Consider the following 25,720-nt stretch of genomic DNA (forward strand, 5'->3'; position numbering starts at 1 on the left):
CAGTATTGACCAGATCCAACTTGATTGATCAATTTGGACTTGGGGACCCATGCTTGGACTGATTTACTACTTTGTTTGTTTATTAAGGATAAATAGGATTTATATTTCTTTTTACTTTTGTATCCTAGCCCAGTTCTGTTGTAGACAGCTCTTTGTGTCCCAAGAATTAGATCCAAATTCTTGGAACCCAGAGAGAACTTTTCTAGAGTAATTTCTAACTTGTTTAACTGATTTTTCAGATTTGAATTTTCTTTCTCAAGTCGTTGTACTTGAGTTGAATCTTCAGTTAAAGATTTTGAGTTAGTTACTCCTTTAAGAGTGGTTATTTCTCTTAAAAGTGACTTAATTTTCAAATTTGACTTAGCTAATTTGCGAAGTAAATAATTGACTAAATTATTGAGTCTAGGAATACTTACAGCGGAGTCTGGTCTTTCGGAAACGGATGCAGATCCGTGGCTTTGCTCAGAGTCGGCTTCTGACTTGCTCTCGGATTCGCTGATCTGGTCCCGGGCCATCAATGCGAGTAAACTTGTTTGGTTGAGTTCGTCGTCTTCGTCCTCCGAAGAAGATTCGTCCCAGGTTGCCTTTAGAGCCTTCTTTCTTCTTTGCTTCTTGGCTTCCTTTTGATTGGGGCAGTTTGCCTTGATGTGGCCCTTCTGGTTGCACCCGTAACATGTGACTTCAAATTTTGTCTTTGATTGGGCCTCCTTGGATTGAACTGCCTTCTTCAGATCTTTCTTATTAAATCCCTTCTTCTTCTTGTAGAGTTTCTTTACAAGATTTACAAATTCGCCGGCCAGTTCATCTTCTGAATCTTCTGAATCGGATTCGTCTTCTGATTCCGATTCAACTTTTCGCCGTCCTCTTGATTCCCGTGTTCGACTCGTTCCTGCAACCAAAGCAATCCCTTTCTCGGATGGCCGTGTATTAGTCTGTTCATGGAGTTCGAATTCACTAAACAATTCATCTAATTTTAAGGAAGACAAATCCTTAGAGACTTTATAGGCATCTACCATTGATGCCCATAGTGTACTCCTAGGGAATGAGTTAAGGGCATACCTTATTATATCTCTGTTTTCTACCTTCTGCCCGATTCCATGTAGAGAATTCAGGATATCTTGAATTCGGGCGTGCAAAGAGCTTGCCGTCTCGCCTTCCTGCATTTTCAAATTGTATAGTTTATTTAATAACAAATCACGCTTACTTACCTTGGTTTCCGAGGTGCCCTCGTGTAGTTCGATCAGTTTCTCCCATAGTTCCTTTGCGGAGGAGAATGGACCGACTCTGTTGAGCTCTTCTTTGGTCAAACCGCATTGGATGGTGCAGGTGGCTTTGGCGTCGGCTTCCACCTTCTTGATAAATACGGGCTCCCAGTTTTCACATGATGTAGGCTTACCATCGGTACCAGTTGGTAGTTGTAGTCCTGTTCTGACGATCATCCAGGTGTCGAACTGGATCTTCAGATATATTTCCATTCGCCCTTTCCAATATCCGAAGTCTTCTCCGGAAAATAGTGGGGGGCGAACGGTGCTATATCCTTCTTGTTGGGCCATTTAGATCTAAAAGAAAGAAAAAAAACAACAAGATCTATTCCAAGACTGAGTCTTGGATTAGTAGTGTGGGAAGAGAATAGTAATAATTACGAGCTCGAGTGGTGTTGCACCAACTTCGGGCAAAAAAACGATTCGTAAAAAGAAATTAGAATATAGCTATGAGGCTAAATTCTAATTGACTCCGAACAAAACCACGAAAAGAAAATTATCCTGAATAGTGGTTGCACTGATTCAAGACGACCCCGCTCTGATACCAATTGTTGGATCGAGACGTGCTAGAGGGGGGGTGAATAGCACTCGTGGCTAAATCGTTCGATTTGTAAAACACTCGAGTAATTAAGACGCAGCGGAATAAAAAGGCAAACACACAAACACAGAGGAATTTACTTCGTTCGGAGCCTAAGGCGACTCCTACTCGAAGGCCCGCGATCCATGATCGCTTCCGATGGGCAACAACTATAAGCTCGATTATTACAGACTAAGTATTACAAGAGATGCGATAAAAGAAATCTATACCGACGACGAAAAAGAGGAATCTTGGAGCTCTGGGTCGTCGTAGACGTAGCAACACTTCCGGAGTCTTTCGGAGTAGCACGTTGAGTAAAGAAGGCTTGGAACTTGTTGTTCTGGTCGAGACCCTTATAAGGTTCAAGGCGCCTTGAAGCCCTTCAAGGCGCCTTAAACAGCCGAGTCCGCGGAGATCAGCACAGACTTGGTTGAACTTCATCCAGTTCAAGGCGCCTTCACCTACCCAAGGCGCCTTCAACCTCGACCCAAGGCGCCTTGAACTTCATCTAAGGCGCCCAACCTTCTGCACTGGCTTTTCCTAGTTCGCACCCGCCCCCAAGCTCCATGGAGGCACCTGGGACTGCTCATCCGAGTTGTAACTTGCTCCTTTGTTCCTGCAAAATGTGTTAATCCCAAACACATACCTGCAAAACAAAGTTAGCATGTAAACATAATGAATGATAATAATGAAAGTTTTGACAAGATTCGAACTGTCGACTTCGTGTTTCCCCCGAAACCCTAGGTCGACTCGACGCCACTGTTCCTCTACCGGGAACACGCCCTCACCTACTCCACTCGTGAGATTTACTGCAGGCGATCCTCCGGATCGACGGACTTTGCTCAAGACTGACGCCCGACTTTCTCACTGGACATCCGCTTCCCGGCTAGTCCAGTCTTTCACCTGGTTCGCGACACCAGGACTTTCCACCTAGGGTTACCACCCCCTAGGACTTTTGCCTGAAGCCATCGACCTGCCAAGACTTTTCGCATAGGGTTACCACCCCCTATGACCTAGGGTTACCACCCCCTAGGGTTTTTCCCTTTGCCTAACCGCAGCTAGGACTTTTCTCCACCTAGGGTTACCACCCCCTAGGACCTAGGGTTACCACCCCCTAGGGTTTTCACCTGCCTAACCGCAGTTAGGACTTTCCTGAAACCTTATTCAACATGTTAGATCACAACACTCCTTAACTTTGAATCCTTTGTCATTATCAAAACTCAGGTTCGATCGTTAGATGCTTCCCGCACCAACACTGGTGAGTGAAGCCAGGCAGTTATGAAAACCCTAGTGAGTGAAGCTAGGTGAAAATCCTGGTGAGTGAAGCCAGACAGTGGGAAAGTCCAAGTGAGTGAAGCCAGGCAGTGGGAAAGTCCTGGTGAGTGAAGCCAGGCAGTTGGAAAGTCCTGGTGAGTGAAGCCGGGCAGATTGGAAATCCTGGTGAGTGAAGCCAGGTGAAAACCCTAGTGAGTGAAGCTAGGTGAAAGTCCTGGTGAGTGAAGCCGGGCAAGGGAAAATCCAGATGGATCAAGGGTGATCGGACATCTGGTGTTGAGAAGGTCAAGTAGGTCAAGGGAGTGACCGGATACTTGACACGAAGAGAAAAGTCCAAGTGGGTCAAAGGGATTGACCGGACACTTAGTGGGGAGTCTTAGCAGGTCAAGGGAGTGACCGGATGCTAAGCATGATGTACCAACAGGTCAAGGTTGACCGGATGCTGGTGTGGGAGACTTGGGACTTGGTATTGGGAAAAACCAAGCTCTGGATCGATCTGGGGACCGATCCAGTGATACGGCTGATCGGTCTGGCGACCGATCAGTAACCACACAGAATGCTTCTGTGGATTATCTGATCGGTCTGGAGACCGATCAGGAAGCAAACAGAAGAGAAGAAGGAGAAAGGCTGATCGGTCCAGGGACCGATCAGACTCCTCCTGGACCGATCAGGACATAGCCTGATCGGTCCAGGCTCAGCCTGATCGGTCCAGGCTCAGCCTGATCGATCCCCAAGACCGATCAGGGACAGTGTGGACCGATCAGGAGTGTGCCTGATCGGTCCAGGCCCTAGCCGTTGCGACCTTGAAGCTTACTTCAGTCCATAGACTGATTGAGCTTACAAACAAAAATGCTCTTTTGTCCTTTGCAATGAACCTCTCTGGTTGTTTTATATGAATGCATTCTTCAAGACTTCCATAAAGGAAAGCTGTCTTATCATCCATTTGCCTAATCTCATAGTCTATATGAGCAGCAATAGATAAAAGAATCTGGATAGAATTAAGCATGGCTACCGATAAAAGGTTTCCCCTTTTTTAACAAGCCTTGCTTTGAAAGTTTCTACTTTCCCATCTATCCTTTTTTTTTTCTATTGTAGACTTATTTTCACCCTATGGCTTTTACACCACTTGATGGTACTACAAGCTTCCAGATTTTATTAGAATACATATATTCTAATTTTGTATTCATTGCTCTTGGCCGAGATATGCATCTTTATCTTGGAGTGCTTTGTCATATGTCCGGGGATCAGACTCATGTTCATTTGAGATCAAGTCTAAAGTCTTTCTCAAAACATGAATCTTTTAGGTTGTTTAACAACCCTCCCACTACGATGAGGCACTGCCTATAATTGTGTATCAATTGTGATATGTGTTGCAGTTTCTTGTAATATTTCATCTTGTACAGTTGGTACTAGATTAGACGTGTCCTTTATTATTTTCTTAAGAACAAATTTACTTATGGGCTTGTGGTTCATTTATATAGTCCTCTTCTAAAAATCAATCATTGATGCTAACAATGACCTTCTGTTTTTTTTAAGACTATAAACCTACTTTCATTTCTCTAGGATAACCTACAAACAAGTGAATTCCTATCCAACATATCATTGTCTCTCTTCAGCATATGTGATGGACTACCCGAATCCGAATATGCTTCAAAATAGGCTTACGCCTATTCATCAATTCTATATGAGTAGAGAGTTCTGACTTTGGAAGGTACTATGTTCACTTCCGTTTCCAGAGTATATCCTTAAAATGAATTTGGTAATTTTCTAAATAACTCATCATCAATCTACTCATTTCCTTAAGAGTCTTATACCTTCTACTACACCATTCTGTTGGGGTGTACCAGGTGTAGTTAGTTGGGATTAAATCCCAACTTCTGATTAGTGACTCTAAACTATCCTAAGAGGTACTTGTTACTACGATTTCACCGTAATATCTTGATACTTTTACTTTGACGTTACTCCACATCAGCTTAGTATTCTTTGAACTAATCAAAGTACTAAGACTTGTGGCGAGTCAAGTAAAACTATCCTTATCTCGAATAGTTGTCTATAAAAGAGACGAAATATTCGATACTACCTCTTGTCTGGATAGTCATAGGATCACACAAAACAGAATGAACCAATTCCAACATATCTTTGGCTCCATACCCCTTAGACTTAAAGCTTCTTAGTTATTTTTCCTTCCAAGTAAGACTCGCAGGTTGGAAAGATTTCCACTTCCAACGAACCCAAGAGTTCATTGGTTATTATCCTTTGAATCCTACTCAAGTTAATATAACCTAGCCTTAGATGCCAAAGATATAATTGGTTCAATTCCGAAGGTTGCTTTCTCTTAAAGTTAGAAGATGTGTTATTTAATTTGCATTATGGGAGTTATTGGATTTATAAATTGCCATCTAACGTACCAGAATAGATATCTTTCCTATTTTCTCGATAACAACTTTGTTATCAAAATAGACATAATATTTATTTTTTAAATAGTTTAGAAACTGAAATAAATTTCTTTCTAAACTTGGTACTTAAAAGCAATTTCTTAAAATCCATGTTTTATTCCTATCAAAGGATAAACATCTCCCACTGCAACAGCTACTACTTTTACAGCAATGCCCATGTGGACGGTGATTTATATAGTTGTCGGATTTTCTGGAACCCCTGCAATGAATTACAGACATAATCAGTGGTTCCTGTATCTACACACCAGGTACCGGTAGATAACACCACTAAATATGTTTCAACAACTAACAAAATACACCGTTATTGTTCTCAGTTCTGAGATGACAGTCTACCTTAATGTCCAAGTTTTCCAATCATTACAATTGGGACTACTAAGTCTATTCTATATTATAACAACTAGGGGATTGACTAACATTTCAAATCCTAAGAATCACAAAAAATATTTGGTCAAGACCAACATCTCAAAAATCCCTGTGAATTTTATATGCCACGTTAGTGTGGACGTATACAAAATTCTAAAAGGAGATTTTATCCATTAATTTTATTATCTTGTCAACCTATGACAAATAAAATTAATGGTTGGTCTGTCTTTGATCAAATATTTGGTCAAGACTCTAAATTTAAAATAATATTGATTCCTCAAACAATACTATTTAAATTTACCAACACCTCAAAACACCGTGAGTTTTGCATGCCACGTTAGTGTGGACGTATACAAAATCAACATTTGTAAGAGGAGGGTTTTACCCATTGACTATCTTGTCAATATAACTTTTTGACAAATAAAATTACCTTAAACACCATGAATCTTGTATGTCACGTTAGTGTGGACGTATACAAATTCAAACATTTGTAAGAGGGGTTTATCAATTTTATTTTCTTGCCAATTTAGTTTTATGACAAATCAATAGTTGGTTTCCCTTTGGTCACACAAGTGATAGTAGTGACTCTGTTAGGGAGGATACTATTAAATGTGTCTAAGTGTACACCATTACTTGATACTAAGTCCATTAAATAGAATTGTGCCCCTTCAGTTGGAGAAGATCACACACATCCTAAATAACTTCCTATAACCATCCATTAAGGAAGTTTGATCTAGTGATCCACAAACAAACTCATCCGTTGTGGAGGGAGGCACTCAGAGCCAACACGCAAGCTTGTTGCATCACTTACAAACCAGTAATGGAGACCGTGGGATTAATATACTAATCCCTCTCCCACTTAGTTATTTAAGGTGAGGAATTTTAACCTATGCTAGCATATAACACATACATACACACATCACAGTAAATAAAAGCAATAAACATGGAAATTAATTTTCCAACTATTATGGCATTTTCATCATTGTCCTCCGTGTGCTCCAACCCTAGCTGCTGCCATCTTTAGCCACCACCATTGGGTCAAGTTGTAGCATCTATCTTGCGTCTTATTCTGCTACGCCTCTGGTCTTCCGATAGCACCACGCCTCGCAAGGATACGATCCGCGACAAATATAGAATTTTACATATATCGATCCTATATTCCATAAATAGAATGTACATGTAATCTAGATCGAAAAATAAAATTCTAAAACCTAGGGCTAATACAGCTCCTGCTATATTAGTTACATACAATCATGCACACACAATTAAATGCCCTTGACATGTCCAAGGGTCCAATCACACACAATAAAAATATGTCATAATAGTTGGAGCCTGCAACCACAAAGTTAGCACATCCTACTATTATCCTGCCTAAATTATGTATGACATGTGCATAACCTAATTTGAAAACCAAACACACAGAGGCAAACCCTAGCTCTGATACCAATTGTTGGTTAGTCCTAGGAAAACGTACCAGTTCCACTGTACAAAATTTTTTTGTACAAGTGTCGAACCTATCCTTAAATAATCTATTGTGTTCTTTAAAAGTTAAATTAGAAATCGCAGACGGAACTTAACATCATTGATTCCAAATTTAACTTATCTGTTCTTAATGGCTTAGATTTGAATCGCAAGCGGAACTTAACACTATTGATTCAAATCTACCTAAGTTATTAATTCCATAAATATTAATTTCCAAAATTGGCTTCCAGGACTGCATGGCGAGGCACATGGCCTTCTTGGATATGGGAGCAACCACCACCGCCTAGGCAAAGCCTTTTAAGGAAAGCTAATATTTATTTCCTTAAATAACTCTAGGTTAACCAAAAAGAACAATCGAATCACAAATTCGAAAAAGAAGAAAACACAAACTCGAAAAAACTATTTCGAAAACTCTAGAATCATATGCCTCTTGTGTTTGGTATTTCCATAAATAACTATACAAAGAAAACTAGTATGATGCGGAAAACAATTACTAGTTATACCTTTCTTTGTAAGCAAAAATAACCTCTTGATCTTCTACCGTATTCCTCTTCTAACCTCGGACGTTGTGTGGGCAACGATCTTCCGAGATGAGAACCACCAAGCACCTTCTTCTTCCTTGCAAGTTTCGGCCACCACAATTCTCCAAGAGAAGTAAAGGTCCGGCCACCACCACCAAGCTCCAAGGGATGCAAGAAACAAAACCACCTTTCTCTCCTTCTTCTCCTAGCTAGAACCGGCCACCATCAAGAGCTCCAAGAGAGGTTGCCGCCGGCCATAAGAAGAAGAGAAGAGGAAGAAGCTAGGGCCGGCCACCAAGGAGGAAAAGAGAGGAGAAGAATAATAGAGTTGTTCACACGTGAAGGCACCTCTACCCCCTCTTTTATAATCCTTGGTCTTGACAAATAAGGAAATTTTAATAAAAAATTCCTTAATTCTTTTGTCATAAAAAAAGAAAAATTATTTTAATTAAAAAACAATTTTCTTCTTTTAATAATAATGGTCGGCCACTTCTAATTTCCCAAAACAAGGAAAATTTAATTCACACAAGAATTAAAACTTCCTAATTTGTTTCTAGAAATTTATAAAAATTTCTCCAATAATTTTTATCCCTTCATGATTGGTTAATAAAAATGAAATTTTATAAATTAAAATTCTTCTTTTAAACATGTGGATAATTTCCAAAAGGAAAGTTATCTCTAAAAATTAAAATCTCTTTTCAATCTACAAATAAGGAAAGATATCAAATCTTTTCTTAATCTTTTGTAGAAACTAATAAAAGAGAATATTTAATTTTTAAACTTCTCTTTTAAATTATTATCATGGTTAAAAAGGAAAGTTTTTCTTAAAAATAAAATCTCCTTTCAATCTACAAATAAGGAAAGATTTCAAATCTTTTCTTAATCTTTTGTAGAAAGCTTTAAAAGGAAAGATTTAATTTTTAAACTCTCTTTTAAAACTATGATATCCACATAAGAAATAATTTTAATAAAAAATCCTTTTTAATATGATGTGGCCGGCCACCTAAGCTTGGGCTCCAAGCTATTGGCCAGCCACCTTAAGGCCAACCTTTAGGCCTGGCCGGCCCTAAGCTTGAGCTTCAAGCTTAGCTTGGCCGACCCCTATTGGTTGGGTAAGAAGGTGGGTATGTGGTGGGTATAAATCTCTATATACAAAAGGCTTCGATAGGGACCGAGAGTAGGAATTGGTTTTGGTCTCCGGATGAAATTAAGCTTCCCGTGTTCGCCCCGAACACACAACTTAATTCCATCAATAATAATTCATTCCACTAAAGAACTATTATTGAACTACCGCACCAATCACAAATTACATTTTGGGCTCCTTCTTATTATGAGTGTGTTAGTCTCCCTGTGTTTAAGATGTCAAATGCCCACTAATTAAGTGAGTTACTGACAACTCATTTAATTAATATCTTAGTCCAAGAGTAGTACCACTCCACCTTATCGTCATGTCGGACTAAGTCCACCTGCAGGGTTTAACATGACAATCTTTATGAGCTCCTCTTGGGGACATTATCAACCTAGATCACTAGGACACAATTTTCTTCTATAATCAACAACACACACTATAAGTGATATCATTTCCCAACTTATCGGGCTTATTGATTTATCGAACTAAATCTCACCCATTGATAAATTAAAGAAATAAATATCAAATATATGTGCTTGTTATTATATTAGGATTAAGAGCACACACTTCCATAATAACTGAGGTCTTTGTTTCTTTATAAAGTCAGTATAAAAGAAACGACCTCTAATGGTCTTACTCAATACACTCTAAGTGTACTAGTGTGATTATATAGTTAAGATAAACTAATATCTAATTACACTACGACCTTCCAATGGTTTGTTCCTTTCCATCTTGGTCGTGAGCTATTGTTTATAATTTATAAGGTACTGATAACATGATCCTCTGTGTGTGACACCACACACCATGTTATCTACAATATAAATTAATTGAACATCTACATTTGGTATATACAAATGTAGACACTTGACCAATGTGATTCTTATAAATGTATATACAAAAGCTAGGCTTTTAGTATACATTCCAACAACGGACACGCCGAGGAGTAGGAGTATCACCTCCGAACCTCGTTACATCCATCGAGTTTGAGGTTTGTCTTCTTCCTTTTCGTTTCTACGGTTTCATTTCCGCTGCGCTAACCCTAGTTTGTAGAAAGAAATGAAGTATTTGGGGACGGCTATTCACACCCCCCCTCTCTAGCCGCGATCATCGATCCTAACAATATATTGCCTCCAGAGAGCCTTTTATAGTCTTTATACTCCATAAATTTCCCTATGACCGCTTGTTCGGCATAAGAATTACAACCTTATAATATGCATGAAATGTCTTACTGTTATATTTTAGAGGTATCTTAAGACAATCATCTTAGATATTGTATTATTTATTAAATAAGTAAATTTACTATTTAAGTATACATTCTCTATGTATATAATATTAATCTTAAACTCAATTAATGAAATTCACGATACAATGCATAGCATGAGAGAACTTATGATTATATTACAATTAGTGGATATCTCTCCATGTATAATTATGTACATATTGAAATATTTCTTAGTCAATGAATTATGAGATTCGACATCATCAATTCTGCAAGACTAACATATGTTATACTCCTTGGTTTATCCAAGCAATCAATCCTCACTGGTTGGAAATATTAAAATGTTGAGAGTTAACATATGGATATTGGTTAAGGGTAACTATTGAAAATATCTAGCCAAGGGGCAAACAACTAGTTCATTGAATGAGACTTGCTATCAAACTTCATATGATTCTCTACATATCAATAAAGATCTCGTTGCAGCTTAAATATAAGTTTCCTTAGACTTGAGGTATTCAAGTCATCTTGCTAATGGAATCTTGTACTTTGATATTTTAGCAAACATCTTCTAGAAGGTGCAAGTATGAGATGATTGGGTATAAGTCGATATATCCAAAGGTAGTTGAATAGCCTATAGAGGATTCACCATTCCTTTTATAAGGAGACATATACCTCATGGCCTCTTACTAGAATTATCACTCGTAAGACTTTGGCCAAAGCATTACACGTTAAGAGGATGACCTTCTTGGATATGTGTTTGAGTAATTTGAATTTGCAAGACAAGGAACTACTATTTGGGTTAAGTGTAACATAATCAACCTATTGGAGACTGACACATATATTATGTCCTAAACCAAGTAAGTATAAGACAAGTGAATGGAATAGGTGCACCGATAACTGTAGCTGCTGAAGGGTTTAGATTTATTTTTGGAATCAACTATGATTTTCTAGTTAATTAGGGATCATAATATACTATTAGGTACCACTCATGATCAATTCATAATTAATGGTTAATTATGAATGATTATGAATGGCCAACATAAATTGAGAATTTATTGGGGCACATGTACTATGAGTATATCCGAAAGACTTAAAATAAATTTGAGAATTGAATTCTTATATTTAGAGAGACTAAGTCTGATAGGACCAGATGAAGCACACATATGAAAGATATTTGTTGGAATGGAAGCGATGATAGGCCACGCCTCTTGAAGGTAAAGTTAGATTCATTATGATTTAATAATAAATCAAATTGGTTTGATTTAGTTATAAACAAAAATTGGTTTGGTTATAAATCAAATTGGTTTGATTTAATTAAACTAAGTTTAATGCTAATGGATCATGTTACTAATGAGTTTTAAGTTTGGAAGATGACTTGCTTTCCAAGTCATCTAAATGTCCGTAATATTTCATAGCATGAGAGAATTTGTGATTGGATCGCAAACTAGTGATTATCTCTACATGTGTAATTACGAATAAATTGAAATTTCTCTAGTCGTTGAATTAATGCATTCGGGCATCATCAATTCTGTAAGACTAGCACGGGTTATATTCCTTGGTTTGGCCAAGCAGCTGTTTTCTCATTGGCTGAAGACATTAGGATATTGAGAGTTAAATGTGGATGTTGGTTATGGTAACTAGTTCATTGGAGTGACTCCCTATAAGACTTTATATGGTTCTCTACATATATATAGATATATCTGTGAAGTTCTTACTGCAGCACGAGTGCAAGTTTCCTTCGACTTGAGATATACAAGTCATCTTTGTTATTGAGACTTATACTTTGGCATCTTAAGCAAGCATCTCATTGAGGTGTGGATCTGGGATGATTGGGTATAAGTTGAAATGTCCGAAGGTATTTGGATAGCCCACAGAGGATTTGTCGCTCCTTGCGAGGAAACGTATACCTTATGGTCACTCGTTAAAATTATTACTTAAAGTTTTTGGCCAAAGTATCACATATTAAGAGTGTGAGACTCTTGTGCACATGTATGAGTAATTTGAATCCACAGGACGAGAAAGTATTACTTGGGCTAGTTGTGACGTAATTAGCCTAGTGGGGCAAGACACATAGACCATGTCCTGAACCAAGTGGGTATAAGACGAGTGAAAGGAACGAGGCACGACTCACTATAGCTGCTGAAAGGTTTAGAATTAATTCTATGATCAACTATGATTTTTTGACTAATTGGAGATCATGATGTACTATTAGGTGTCACTCATGATCGTTCTATAATTAAGTAGTTAATTATGGACGACCAAGATAAACCGGGAACCTATTGAGTCACACACACTAACGAGTCTCTAAACGACGTAAAACAAGTTAAAGAATAAGATTCTTAGATCAAGAGATAAATGTTTGGTTGAACCATACATAAGACAAATATGAAAATATTTGTCACAATGGAAGTACGGATGAGTCACATCTCTTATGAAAGAGTTGGACTATATTTGATTTAATCATGAATTAGTCATGAACCAACTTGGTTTAGTTGTGACCAAACCAAGGAGTTAATGGGCTAATTTTTTGTTAAAAGATAATGGTCGGGTTGGATTTGGATTTTCTAATCCAACTCATTAATTAGGGCTATATATTGATATGGTCGAGAGAAAATTATACACATGAGATCATTAATTGGCTTGTAAGGTTTTTGAAAAAACCTTAACTTAATTTCTCTTCTCCTCTCCCTCTCCCCTCTCTCTTTGCCGCGCCAACAAGGGGAAGCCCTTCCCCTTGTTGCCATGACCACCACAAGGAAGAAATCTCTTCCTTGTGTGCTTCTCTTCCCCTTCCTCTTGATCACTCTTCTTCGCTCGTGCCTAGTAACGTCCGAATGAGAGGCTTGTACTCAAGGAGTTGACTTAAGGAGCTCGGCGTGGATACAAATAGAGGTGAGGTTCGACAACGTCGCTACGGTTGATGCTTTTCTCGTTACGTTATAGGTCATCCGTAAGATACACCTAGCGTAAATTTATTTTTCGTAAAAATTTAATTATGCTATCATGTTTGTCATGTTGTATCATTGTATGCGTGTGGTGCATGTGATGTAATAATTTAGGAATTATTATTATTTTATTTTCCACTACGCATGTTTACGAAACATATTTTAGCACACACACCATCGGGCATATCCCAATAGTAGCTTCAAAGGCCACTGAACAACAACTAAGGAATTGTTGTGTCCTCACTTTGTGTCATCGGGTTGCCCTCGCTGTCAGATACAAAGTTAAGCCAAAGTCCTCTCTCAGATTATGTCATCTCTTCATTTGGCTAGTATCGAATAAGAGATGATAACTCATGGCTTAGTATAACTATCTTGAAGATATCTCTGCGTGGATATCGATAAGGCAAACTTTGATAAGTTTACTAGTTGATGTCATTCCCACTTAACGTCATCTTGCAAGTATAATTTCATTTTGAAATTTATTCTATGACTATGCCTGCGCATGTGTATTCTGTATCTGTGTGATACACATGTTATAGTAATTTAGGAAATTATTATGCTTCCGCTACTTGTTTATGAAATAAATTTTTTAAAACGAGCATAGAGACACCCAACACTTATGATAGGTAAAAATGCTTGGAGTGTCTTACGACACGCAAAAAGACTATGACCACTCGCTTAGCACACAAAGACTATGGCGGCTCCTTGACACAAAGACTATGACCGCTGGCTCGAAACAAAGACTATGACCTTACGACAGGCTTGGAATGCCTTCTGACAGGCAAAAAGACTCGGAGTGTCTTACGGCAGGAAAAAAAGACTATGGCCACTAGCTCGACACAAAGACTATGACCGCTCATTTGGCACAAAGACTATGACCGTTAGTTCGGCACAAAGACTATAACCGCTCGTACGGTACAAAAACTATGGCCGTTATCTCAGCACAAAGACTATGGTATTACAATAGACTCGAAATGTCTTACGACAGGTAAAAAGACTCAGAGTGCCTTACGACAGGCAAAAGACTATGACTGCTCATTCGACACAAAGACTATGGTTGCTAGCTCGACACAAAGTCTATGGATGCTAGCTCAGTGTATAGACTATGGCCTTACGACATGCTTGGAATGCCTTACGACAGGAAAAAAAGACTCGGAGTGTCTTATGACAGTCAAAATGATTATGGCCGCTAGCTTGACACAAAGACTCTAATCATTCGCTCGGCACAAAGACTATGATCGCTAGCTCGACACAAAGACTATGACCTTATGACACGCTCGGAATACCTTACAACAAGGAAAAAAACTCAAAGTTCTTTACGATATGAAAAAAGACTATGGTCACTCGCTCGACATAAAAACCATGGTAGTTATCTCAGTACAAAATCTATGGTTGCTCTCTCGGCATAAAGACTATAATCACTAGATCAACACAAAGATCCTATAGCCTTACGATAGGCTTAGAAAGCCTTACGATTGGCTTAGAAAGCTTTATGACAGACAAAAAGACTCGGCGTGCCTTACGTCAGGCAAAAAAACTATGGTCGCTCGCTCGACACAAAAACTATAACTGCTAGCTCGACACAAATACTATGGCCTTACACAAGCTCATAATGCCTTATGATAGGCAAAAAGAAATTGAGTGCCTTAAGACACGCAAAAAGTAATGGATGCTCACTTGGTACAAAGACTATGACCGCTAGCTTGACACAAAGACAATGGTTGCTCTCTCAGCATAAAGACTATGGACGCTAGGCCGGTACAAAAACTATGGCCTTACGATAGGCTCGAAATGCCTAATGACAAGCAAAAAGACTCATAATGCTTTACGACGAGCAAAAAGTTACTATGGCCGCTAGCTTGACATAAAGGCTATGGTTAGTCACTCGACACAAAGACTATGACCGCTAGGATCATATGGCTCAATCGAATAGTCCAGTCGATCAAACCTTTTATCTGATCAGATCTCGAGTCCCTCTAGTTCGATGGAATCTTGAGTTGTCCTAGTTCAATTCAAAACTGAGTCCTCCCAGTCTAACTGAATATACTAGATGAGTGGTTCGATCGGACTCCTTGTTCGAATGGATGCTAAGTCCTCAAAGAGGCCATTCCTTAGGGGACCCAACCTTGTCCAAGAACAAGGTCCGACCTAACGTATAGGGGACTCGATCAACCTACTATCAAAGCATATTAATGGTTTATCAACCCAATGATATAATATTCTTTTTTATGTCCCCGGGGTTATGGTGTCGCAATAAGATATCTAAGTTGTCATCCAGGTACCCATGGTTCAATCCCCAGTTATGACGTATTTGTAGAAATTTTTCCTCTAAATCGGGCGCGTAATCAAAGGATGTTGGGTTCCTAGGTTGCCCGCCGTGCGCGCTTCCCCGATTTACCCTGGTAGCTAGTGGAAAAATTCCATGAGATCGGGTCGGTCACACCTAGGGCTAGTCAATGAGGCTAACTGGATTTATTAGTTTTTTAAAATATTCATTTTTGATGTTTTACTTAATCATTATCAGAGAATCAAGTGAGTATGTCTTAGGCAATTTATACGACGGAAGCTTTACTCTGCAAAGTAAAGAAATGATGGATCTATTTTAAGAAAAACTTTGGTTAGTTTTATTTTGGAAATGTATTAATATTCATGCAAGAGAAAAAAATATCAGTATATAAGGAATCTCCACCTACAAACACAGGTAAAATTTGCTATCAGAGTTTACAATTCATCATCTCTATTCTTCATTTTCTTCCTTTGTCTGATTTGAACGTCGGAGTGCTTGTGCCGAGAACCCCTCCTTGTTTCAATTAGGGGTGAGCAGTCAACCCGTCAAACCGACCAACCCGCTTATACCCACCCGAACCGAACCGAAAAAATAAAATCCGCCGGATATAGGGCCGAATGTAGGGTCATGATATTACATTATCCGATCTAGTAGGGCCGGATAGTTTTTTATCCCAATAATTGAACCAACCCGATCCGCGATCACCCCTACTTGTAGAAACTACTGCCGATAAGTTGTTACACGTTATAGTAGCTACTGCGGATAAGTTGCTACACGTTATAGTAGCTACTGTCGATAAGTTGTTACACGTTGTAGCAGCGATTGACGATTAGCTACTACAACGTGTAATGAGTAATGTCTATTATCATTTTAAAATATTTTATTTTTTATTATTTTATATTTATATTTTATATTTATATTTTATATTTCATTGGATATAGGGTCGGATATCCAAATAACTGACAACCCGTCGGATATTTAATACATAATAACCGCCAGATATAGGGCCGGATGTAGGGCCATGATATTACATTATCCGATCTAGTAGGGTCGGATAGTTTTTTATCCCAATAACCAAACCAACCCGATCCACGATCACCCCTAATTTCAATCATTGACGTTTTTTTCTTCTAAGTATTCTCTTTGACACAGACTCTTCTTGCGGTCAACCTCAACATCGCTTATTGAGTATACCATATTCCCTTATTTCAAACAAAATCGATCATCATAAATATTTTATGTGAGAATTACTTAGGAATGCACCTCACCTCTTGCTATCACACCAAATTAAAAAGCACATTTCATATTTAACGAATTATAATAGACTTTTCTTTTATAAAAATGATCAAATAGCTTCCATCGTATATTTTATTTCGAAAATAACTTTTAGTATTATTGAAACATATATGATCAACCGTTACAATTTGTAACAATTACAAAATTATAATTTACTTTCAACATTATTACCATAATTACGACTAATTATTACAAATTGCTATAATAGTTACAATCAGCGAGATACGGAAAAATTGATTTTGCAACCAGTTTTTTATAGTACAAGTTCATCGTGATTTTCTCCTTTCGAAAAAAAACTAATTAAGGTAACATTGAGCTTAGATAACCCTATTAGTCCTATAAAAATTTTTTATTCATGATAAGAATAAATCGACGGTCCAAAAATTCTTTTAATTCCAAATCTCATTTGGAAAAAAAACTCTAAATAAATATGTCATAATTAAAAATTAAATCATGAATACTTAAAAAATAATTAAACATTCTTATAGCTCTGGAAGTATAATTTTCTTCATTGGAGGAAGGCATGATTAAGATGATTATCTTTGATAATCTTTTTATGCTTGTTGTTGATAAACATCAAAGAAGTGCTTCAACAAACATTCTTCATCATGATTGCATGAGCATTGTCATCAACTTTATCCAAGAACTTATTTTGCCAAATAATTAATAGTTGGCGCCCAACCTTTTTGATTTTTAAAATGCTAATATCAAATATTAATAGACATTAATGGAAGTTAAGACGAATTGATCTGGCTGGAAATGGAGAATTGTTTTTAGAAGTAAATAAAAATATAAGAATACAATGATAAAACTCTTAACCAATCATTTCTTCTTACGGAACTAGACTTTGAGCATTATGTTTTACCGAAGGCGGTATCGAAAACAAGGACGAAGTGCCGAACCCAACTTGATCCGCACCAATTATCGCACGAGTTATTCAAGACCCCAGCAGTCCCTCCGACGAAAAAAATAGGTACGCTTTAGGGTGGGTCTTACGGATGCTAGTATGGGAACAATAATCAGTGACTGGTGAAATTACTTTAATGCTCCTCTCTCTCGCAGCGCCGCGCATTCTTCGCCTTTCTTCACCCAAACCCTAATCCCAACTCCCTTCTCCTCTCCGTCGCCCCGATCTCCGACGTCGCACGTACGTCCCCTTGGTCGAATATTTTCAAGCGAAGATTGATCGATTTTCGTTCCATACGTACGCTTCCTATTTATGGATCGGTTTGTTTCGTGAATCATCCAAGGGTTGGTCTATTTTTGTAGGTTTTCGCGCACTCGAGCTACGCCTGATTTATAGATCGTGGATTTCAGGTGGTCAATCCTGGCGGAAGCTAACGTCGGGTGATGGCGGATCCGCGCCGTTTCCGCCCCCGCTACTGCTGCCTGTCTGGAATCAGCTTTGAGTCAGTGAGATCGGACGCCAGGGTCGGTGACGAGGTCTTGATACTACTGTTTGGCATTGGGAGGGACGAATTGGACGCTTCGGAAGTATGCTGACCGTGCTCCGGGTTCATCTTCCGTCCGAGATCCCCGTCGTAGGTTGCGAGATCACGCCCTATGTCTTATTGCGCCAGCCGGATGGCTCCATCTCGAATGATGACGTACCCGAGTCCACCCCGCTCAATGGTTACTGCATGAGATATAGGTGGTGAGTGGCCATTTTGTTTGCTTCCTTTAAATCATCCGCCACTTGGTGCCCATTTATTGTTATTTATTTTGTTCGAGTTTGATCTCAGTCATAAAAAATCTTTTGATCTTGTCTTTTCATGTGAATCATGACATTTTGGTTCCTGAATTGCACACTTGTTTCTTAATTACTAGTTAATGTGACACATTTGTGATTATGATAAATCATTTTTCTGTAGGATTTTATTAGTTTTTTTGTATAATCTGCATATTTCTCAGAAGATGAAGTATTTCCTAGTCGGATACCTAGGGCTAGTAATTGACACTAGATATTTGAATCAGATGTTTTTGTGACAATTAATCAGGCTGCAAAAGTACTGCAATGAAATTTTAGCACATTTGTATCAAAGGTGCTTCAAATTTGGTACTATCTCTGTCTTCTTTTTTTTCTTATTGCCTTTACTTATGAAGGAAAAGGCCTATAACTTAAATGAGTGTTTGCTAGTGTGATTTTGAATGTTGTTTCCAATATGATTTATTTCACGTACTTTTTTGAAACTTATGATTTATGAATCTTTGAGAAGGTACTTTTTGTGCTTCTAATTTGTTGCGTTCAAGTATGCTGTTACTTGGTCAAATACCTGTAATTATTTTTCTTATATATTTGGCAAATAAAATATATGGATGTAAATATGTCCTTTCTGTTGCATATGCAAAGTTCTCTTTGAAACTCACTAGCTCTTTATTTTTATTTTTAGCTAACAAGGGAAAACCCCCATTTTTATTTTTCCTATGGAAGTCTCACTTCCTGTAGGAACTGAATGATTGTTTCTTTCACAAGAAAACGTGTCAATATTTTGCTCTCAAATTCACTATTATGTATACATATTGAATTCTAATGGATAATACATAGAGCATTTGTTTCTCTTTGTTTGTTGGTATCCTTGATCTCTCAGTATCTTTGTTGAGTTAGGATGTGATCTTCATTCTAGCAATGGATTTTTTTGTTAACTCGGGACTCTCTCCATCTATTTTTTGATAAATCCTTGCATATCATCATATCTGTAATACTGAAACTTTGAACATTTTCTCAATTTTACCTATGACAAATGATCAAAGGTCAGTTTAGTCATATTTCTTTATCCAACGCCCAAAATATTGCACAATTTTTTTTAATGGTTTAAGTAAATTTTCCTCTTTCTTTGCGCAAATACATAAAATACATTTGTTAATTTGGGCTTCTAATTTGTCAATCTGAACAAACTATTCTTTGTCCTCTCTTCTTTTATTTCCCCCTAAATGCAGGGCACTCCCATCAATACAAGCCTCGTATAGCCAATGCATTACAGAAATGGAAGCTTCTTGCAATACTTTCATTCTATCATGTTGCAATATTTATTTTTAGTTATGTGACGTGTATTTATGCAAATTACCTTTTCCCCTTAAGTAACTCATTCTTGTTGTAGGTATAGAAATCTAGGTGATCAGAAACTTGCCATATGCAGTGTACATCCAACTGAGCCTGCAACTCTACAATGCTTGGTTTGTCTAAAGGAGAAGGTGCCTATTACCAAAAGTTATCATTGTAGTCCCAGATGCTTCTCTGATGCTTGGCAGCATCATCGTGCATTGCATGAACAGGCTAAAAAAACACAAACTCAAAATGGAGCTGAAGAGGAAGAGGTGTTTGGACGTCTAAATAGTAGTGGATCTGGTAATTTTGCTTCTGGTTTATCTGGTGTCACATCAAATTCTGGTCCATTGTCTGTGTATCCTACAACTGTTGTTGACAAAAATGGAGAAGCATGGTCTGAAGTTGGTCTTTCTAGGACATACACACCCACAGCTGAAGATATTAACCATGTTCTTAAGTTTGAATGCATTGTGATCGAAGCAGAGACAAGATCAAATATTGGAAATGTCAATACCGTTTCGACATCACGAGTAATTCCAGCCCCTTCACCTACTCCACGTCGAATGATTCCTGTGAATGGAGATCTCTTGGGGCAATTAGATCTAGATGGACGGACATCTTCTGGGACATTTTCTGTTCTCTCATACAACATTCTCTCTGATGTGTGTGCCACAAATGAGGCATACAGCTACTGCCCAACATGGGCTCTCTCATGGCCCTACCGGAGGCAAAATTTGTTACGGGAAATTATTGGTTACCATGCTGATATTATTTGTCTCCAAGAGGTACGTATTTCAAATTGACCTTCTTCGTTAGTTTAGAAAGAAATGCTAATCTTTGCAAAACTTGATGAGATTTTAATATATTTTGTTTTCATCTAGCTATTGGTGTTGTTGTGGTTTGTATCAATGCACTATTCAGTATACAGTATGAAAAACTTGTCCTTTGCATGTCTTGGATTATTTAGTCAAAATTTCGCTGCTAGGATTCTTGCAATGCTATTGCTATGTTAGGATATTTGCTGCTTTCGTGCTTTTTTGGATTGATCAATGTTTAAATGCATGTGGCATACTGATCCCTTAATTTAGTTTGAGATGTAGATCTTGGTATAAATATTTTGTAGGTCCAAAACGACCATTTTGAAGAATTTTTTGCCCCAGAACTTGACAAACATGGATATCAAGCACTTTACAAGAAAAAAACCTCAGAGGTATGCTTTCAAATTGAATATTTTCAAAAGAAATTCCATGTTCTTTCTTTTGTAGCTTTTTTAATACTACCTTTGATTCAGGTTTATAGTGGCAATCCAGATACTGTTGATGGTTGTGCTACATTTTTCCGCAGGGATAGGTTTTCGCATGTCAAAAAATATGAGGTAGCACCAACTTTCACTATTCATCTTTAGCTGATCAGGTCTAATGCAAAAAGCTGTATTTAGGTTGAGTTCAACAAGGCCGCACAATCTTTGACAGATGTTGCAATTCAAGCTGGTCAGAAGAAAGTTGCTTTAAGCCGTCTTATTAAGGTTGCCAGTTAGCTCTTTATCCATTGTTTGTTTGATTTCTATTATCTAATCCTTATATATCTTTATTTCCACTTGTAGGATAACATTGCTTTGATTGTGGTCCTGGAAGCAAAATTTAGTAACTATGGCACTGATAATCCTGGAAAAAGGCAGCTAATTTGCGTTGTGAGTTTTCTTGTTCTTTGGATCTCTCTAAAGTTGCGCACATAAAATGCATTGCGGTTCTTTCTACTGATGAATATGTTTTACCTGAACTTTGTGAGAAAATGTAATTTTTCTGTGACTATGCCTAGACTTGCCTATCAACCTTTGTTTCATGCTAAACATGATCTGCTTTCCATTGAAGTCTTACCTTGATTTTCTGCTTGTTAATTCCATTTTAGAGGTGATTGGTTTAATTGGTTCACTTGTTTTTTTTTTTCTTTTCAATTGCTTGAAAAAAGTGCCTCAATTTAGTTTTGGCCTAGCTGTTTCCACATGTTAGTTTGTTGCAACCACGAATGTGATGTATGCTTTCTGGTAATCTCTTGACATAAACTTCTGGATATTTTTTAATCATTCTGTCATCCTTGCAGGCAAACACCCATGTAAATGTCCATCATGAGCACAAGGATGTTAAACTGTGGCAGGTTTCCTACTGTCCTGCTAACTTTTGTTGGATCATTGTTTCATCTCTTTAGCTATTGAAAAACAATGCTGAGTACTATTGTGTTTGTGTTGATCTATCTCAGGTACATACCCTCTTAAAGGGTCTGGAGAAAATTGCTGTTAGTGCGGATATTCCTATGCTGGTCTGTGGAGATTTTAACTCTGTACCGGGAAGGTTCGCTCCTCGTCCTGCTTCCTTAGTTCTTCATTTGTACGAGTAGAGCAATGAGTAATAATTTTCTGAAAGCAGCGCTCCTCATGCCTTACTGGCGAATGGAAAACTTGAGCATTTGCATCCTGACTTGGCCGTGGATCCCTTGGGGATCCTGCATCCTACACACAAGATAACTCATCAACTACCATTGGTATTTTTTTTTTATTGCATCTTGTGAATGTTTAGATTTTAGATTGTTATTTTAACATGTGTAGTTCATTTGATAGGTTAGCGCGTACTCATCATTTGCAAGAATGGCGGGAGTAAGCCTTGGATCAGATCAACAGAGGAGGAGAGTGGATGCCACAACACATGAACCTCTGTTTACAAATTGTACCAGGGATTTTGTTGGCACTGTTGATTACATATTTTACACTGGTATTCATCTTTTCCCAGATGTTAGATCTAGGAAGTCAATCCTCGGTTTGTTCAGACCTCTTATTTTGGTAGCTTGTCCAACTGTTTTTAATTTTATTTAATTTTCTTTTTAGCGGACTCTTTGTCAGTGGAATCCCTGTTGGAGCTATTGGATGAGGAAAACCTACGCAAGAACACTGCTATTCCTTCTCCGGAATGGTCATCTGATCATATAGCATTGCTAGCAGAATTTAGGTGCAAGCCTAGAATTAGACGTTAAAACAAGTAGTAAGTATACTTATTATGTTTTACCATATTGATTACCAATAGTTAATAACTTGTGTTCTTTGCATTTATACTGAAATCAGCTAGGGTATTGTCTCCCTAAAATTAATAGATAGCCTTTAGAGATGGTCCTCTCTCTTCCCTGTTACTTGGACTACTATTTGTGTGATCTTGTTTGTTTCATGATGCTTGGTATATCATCATGTAAGGCTCTTGTCCCTGTTCTTGGACTGTCGATTCAATGAGTTGTGGTCTTTCTTATTTATCATTTATGTTCTGTTTTTAGATACAGCATTAGAAGTATCAAACTATCAAATTGTATTGCTGACTGCCCATTCATCTATGGATTGCCCAATACAGTTGATACTGAACTTTGAACTAGTCATAAATTTGCAATCACATTTCTAGTCTTAACTTCTTTTCGTTGTAATTCAGGTTGTTTGGTTTCATTTGTTGTCTGTTGTGTTAAACAAAAGAGATGGTAAATCAAGAAGCCTGTCACCTGGTCATTTTCCAAAGGAGGTAGATATTTATTTCCACTGTTGTTTCATTACGTATATGTACCATGGTGTGCTCATCTATATCAATTACATGTACCATTGCACTGTTTGATAGCTAATTCCACAAATATGTTCCATTTTGTTAAACTCCTTTTTAATAGGATTAAGCCATACTTTGACTAAAACCACAGATTTAGGAATTCAAATTACAAGTTCACAGCTATCACGGGTTACTCTTGAACTCCAATACGCTTCTATTATAGTATCCATTTTCATTTGGCTTGACGATTTGTGCATGTCTTATCGCTTGTGTTGTTAAATGCCATACAGTTTGGTCCAATCTTGCTCTCTAAAAAGATATACTGACACTTGACACTTCCATTCGTAGTTTGTAGTATGCGTAAGTGCTTTGTCCACTGTGATAAGTTTATAGACACTATTCTTGAAAACGCATTGGTCGATTCAGTTTTTTTAAACGATTCAATTATATGTTGGTTTGGTGTTTGGCTTCTGGATTAATCGGCGGAGCTGACTGATTTGGTCTGATGTTAAAGTTACTGGTTGGCTGAAAAAAGTCGATTCACGGTCTACCCTTTCGATTTATTTGTGAAGTTTCGATGATACAAAGTACATGTTTGGTTAATTTATTAATCTGTATCTCATGTACAACAGGGCCGTGCATAGTTTAAAAATTGAACGTAATTGAATTGGAAAAGTTTTGGATCACAAATTAGTATGGTTGAATCAGTAGGTGATTTGATGGAATTGGATTTGGAAATGATTAAATCTGGACAAGTTGACTGTTGATCACTTCTGATATTCTATTAATATTACATTAATTCTAACTGTGTTTAATTTACTAAAACTAAGTAAATATAAATGAAAAAAAAATGCACAAATTTTAAACCACGTGCTTAGTTTTTAAGCTCCTAACAGAAGTTGTATTCTATAAATCTTTATGTTTTAAGTATTTAGTTTATAATGCTCATATTTGTCAATCTAATATTTGCTCGTATTATACTTGATAAATAAGGATTTTAAAATGGTCCTGGCCGAGCGTGATGCTTGTAGAGTTCATTAGATTTCTTATTTATAAATATCAATTTAAATTATACTAATTTTTATCTTTTGTTTTTCGAAAATAAACTCATTTAAAATTCGGATTTTTTTTATTTTAATATATAATAAACTAGTTTGCACGGTTTTAAATAATTGGGCAAACGGGCTCATGAAATCAATTGAGGCTGGCTAGGCATAATGAGCCAAGCCAAGCAATTGAACTTAGCAAATTAGTTAGATTGTCAAACGGTTTGAGTTGGATTGATAGTTTGAGCTAGTCAAGCTTAATGGGTCGAAAAGATAGTAAACTAAGCTCAACATGTTGAGTAGATCAGACAAGTTGTGCATCGACTGAATGAGTGTATCTTATAGATGAGACAAGTTGAAATCAAATCAATAATATAGTCTTTAGTTATGTCTCTTCATATCCGTGGGGTCGGTATTAGGGACAGTTAATGTAACGAATCTATTAAACAATATAGTTTTTGGTTGAGAGAATGATTTATGGTGTAGTGTAACGGCGTCCAATTGTTATCCAACTATCTATGATTTAATTCTTAGTTACGATGTATTTGTAGTAATTTTTTTTTAAATGGTACGTGCAATCAAGGGATGTTAAACTTTTGGGTTGTTTGTCGTGTTTTTTAATTTATCTTGACAGTTAGTAGAAAATTTTTGTTAGGCTGAATTGATCACACCCTAGATTTAATATAATCTGATTAATTATTTTTCTGCTGAGAGAGTATTAGACAAACACAAGAATAAATCATATATTGAAACATTAAATTCTACCGGTTATAACTTTTTTTTTTCACAGCCCAATAAAAAAGATGAAATATGCTATTCTCTTCTTTTCATTCAATTATAATTCATTCTTAATGTCATTTTAATTTTACCTTAATTACCAAACCCACCCTTAGGCCTCATTTTAATTCCCTTAGATATGTGTTGTTATTTTCTCGAAGTAATTGGTTACACTTTGGATGATTATTTGATGCTACCTTCTGTAATTGATTCGTGGGGCTTCGTCAATTGGTGTCACTTTAATTAACCATTTCGTGATTTCGTGACGAGTTTTGAGGGGCGCTAGGTGAGCAAGTAGCTTTTTGCCATCTTGAGGGGAGTATACCGAGTCTGGTATGCTCCGAGGATTATAATAGGATATTTAGGTTATTATTTATATATTTATAGTTCAATTTTTAGTTATGATGATGTATTTATAAAGTTTTTCCTTCATATAGAGCAACTAAAGAATATTAGGCTTCCTAATCGTT

The 25,720-nt window shown here is 37.4% G+C and overlaps 1 protein-coding gene across 5 annotated transcripts; it reads left to right on the forward strand.

The window, feature by feature from the left end:
• Positions 1-17,820: 17,820 nt before the first annotated feature.
• On the forward strand, positions 17,821-23,534 carry LOC122031188 (carbon catabolite repressor protein 4 homolog 1-like). 5 transcript variants are annotated; one of them, XM_042590330.1, is made up of 13 exons: positions 17,822-17,959; positions 18,082-18,466; positions 19,911-20,643; positions 20,982-21,068; positions 21,150-21,233; positions 21,297-21,383; positions 21,462-21,548; positions 21,959-22,012; positions 22,115-22,206; positions 22,282-22,396; positions 22,473-22,623; positions 22,737-22,890; positions 23,323-23,534. In XM_042590330.1, the coding sequence occupies exons 2-12, from the start codon at positions 18,309-18,311 to the stop codon at positions 22,880-22,882; spliced, it is 1,794 nt and encodes a 597-aa protein (XP_042446264.1). In that variant the 5' UTR covers positions 17,822-17,959; positions 18,082-18,308; the 3' UTR covers positions 22,883-22,890; positions 23,323-23,534. The 5 variants fall into 5 exon arrangements, with proteins under 5 accessions (XP_042446259.1, XP_042446264.1, XP_042446260.1 ...); XM_042590325.1 differs by having other exon boundaries at positions 17,821-17,959; positions 20,982-21,233; XM_042590326.1 differs by having other exon boundaries at positions 17,858-18,016; positions 18,130-18,466; positions 20,982-21,233.
• Positions 23,535-25,720: the final 2,186 nt, after the last annotated feature.

Source organism: Zingiber officinale, chromosome 11A (assembly GCF_018446385.1).
Source record: "Zingiber officinale cultivar Zhangliang chromosome 11A, Zo_v1.1, whole genome shotgun sequence".
In the NCBI taxonomy this organism is placed as follows: Eukaryota; Viridiplantae; Streptophyta; class Magnoliopsida; order Zingiberales; family Zingiberaceae; genus Zingiber; species Zingiber officinale.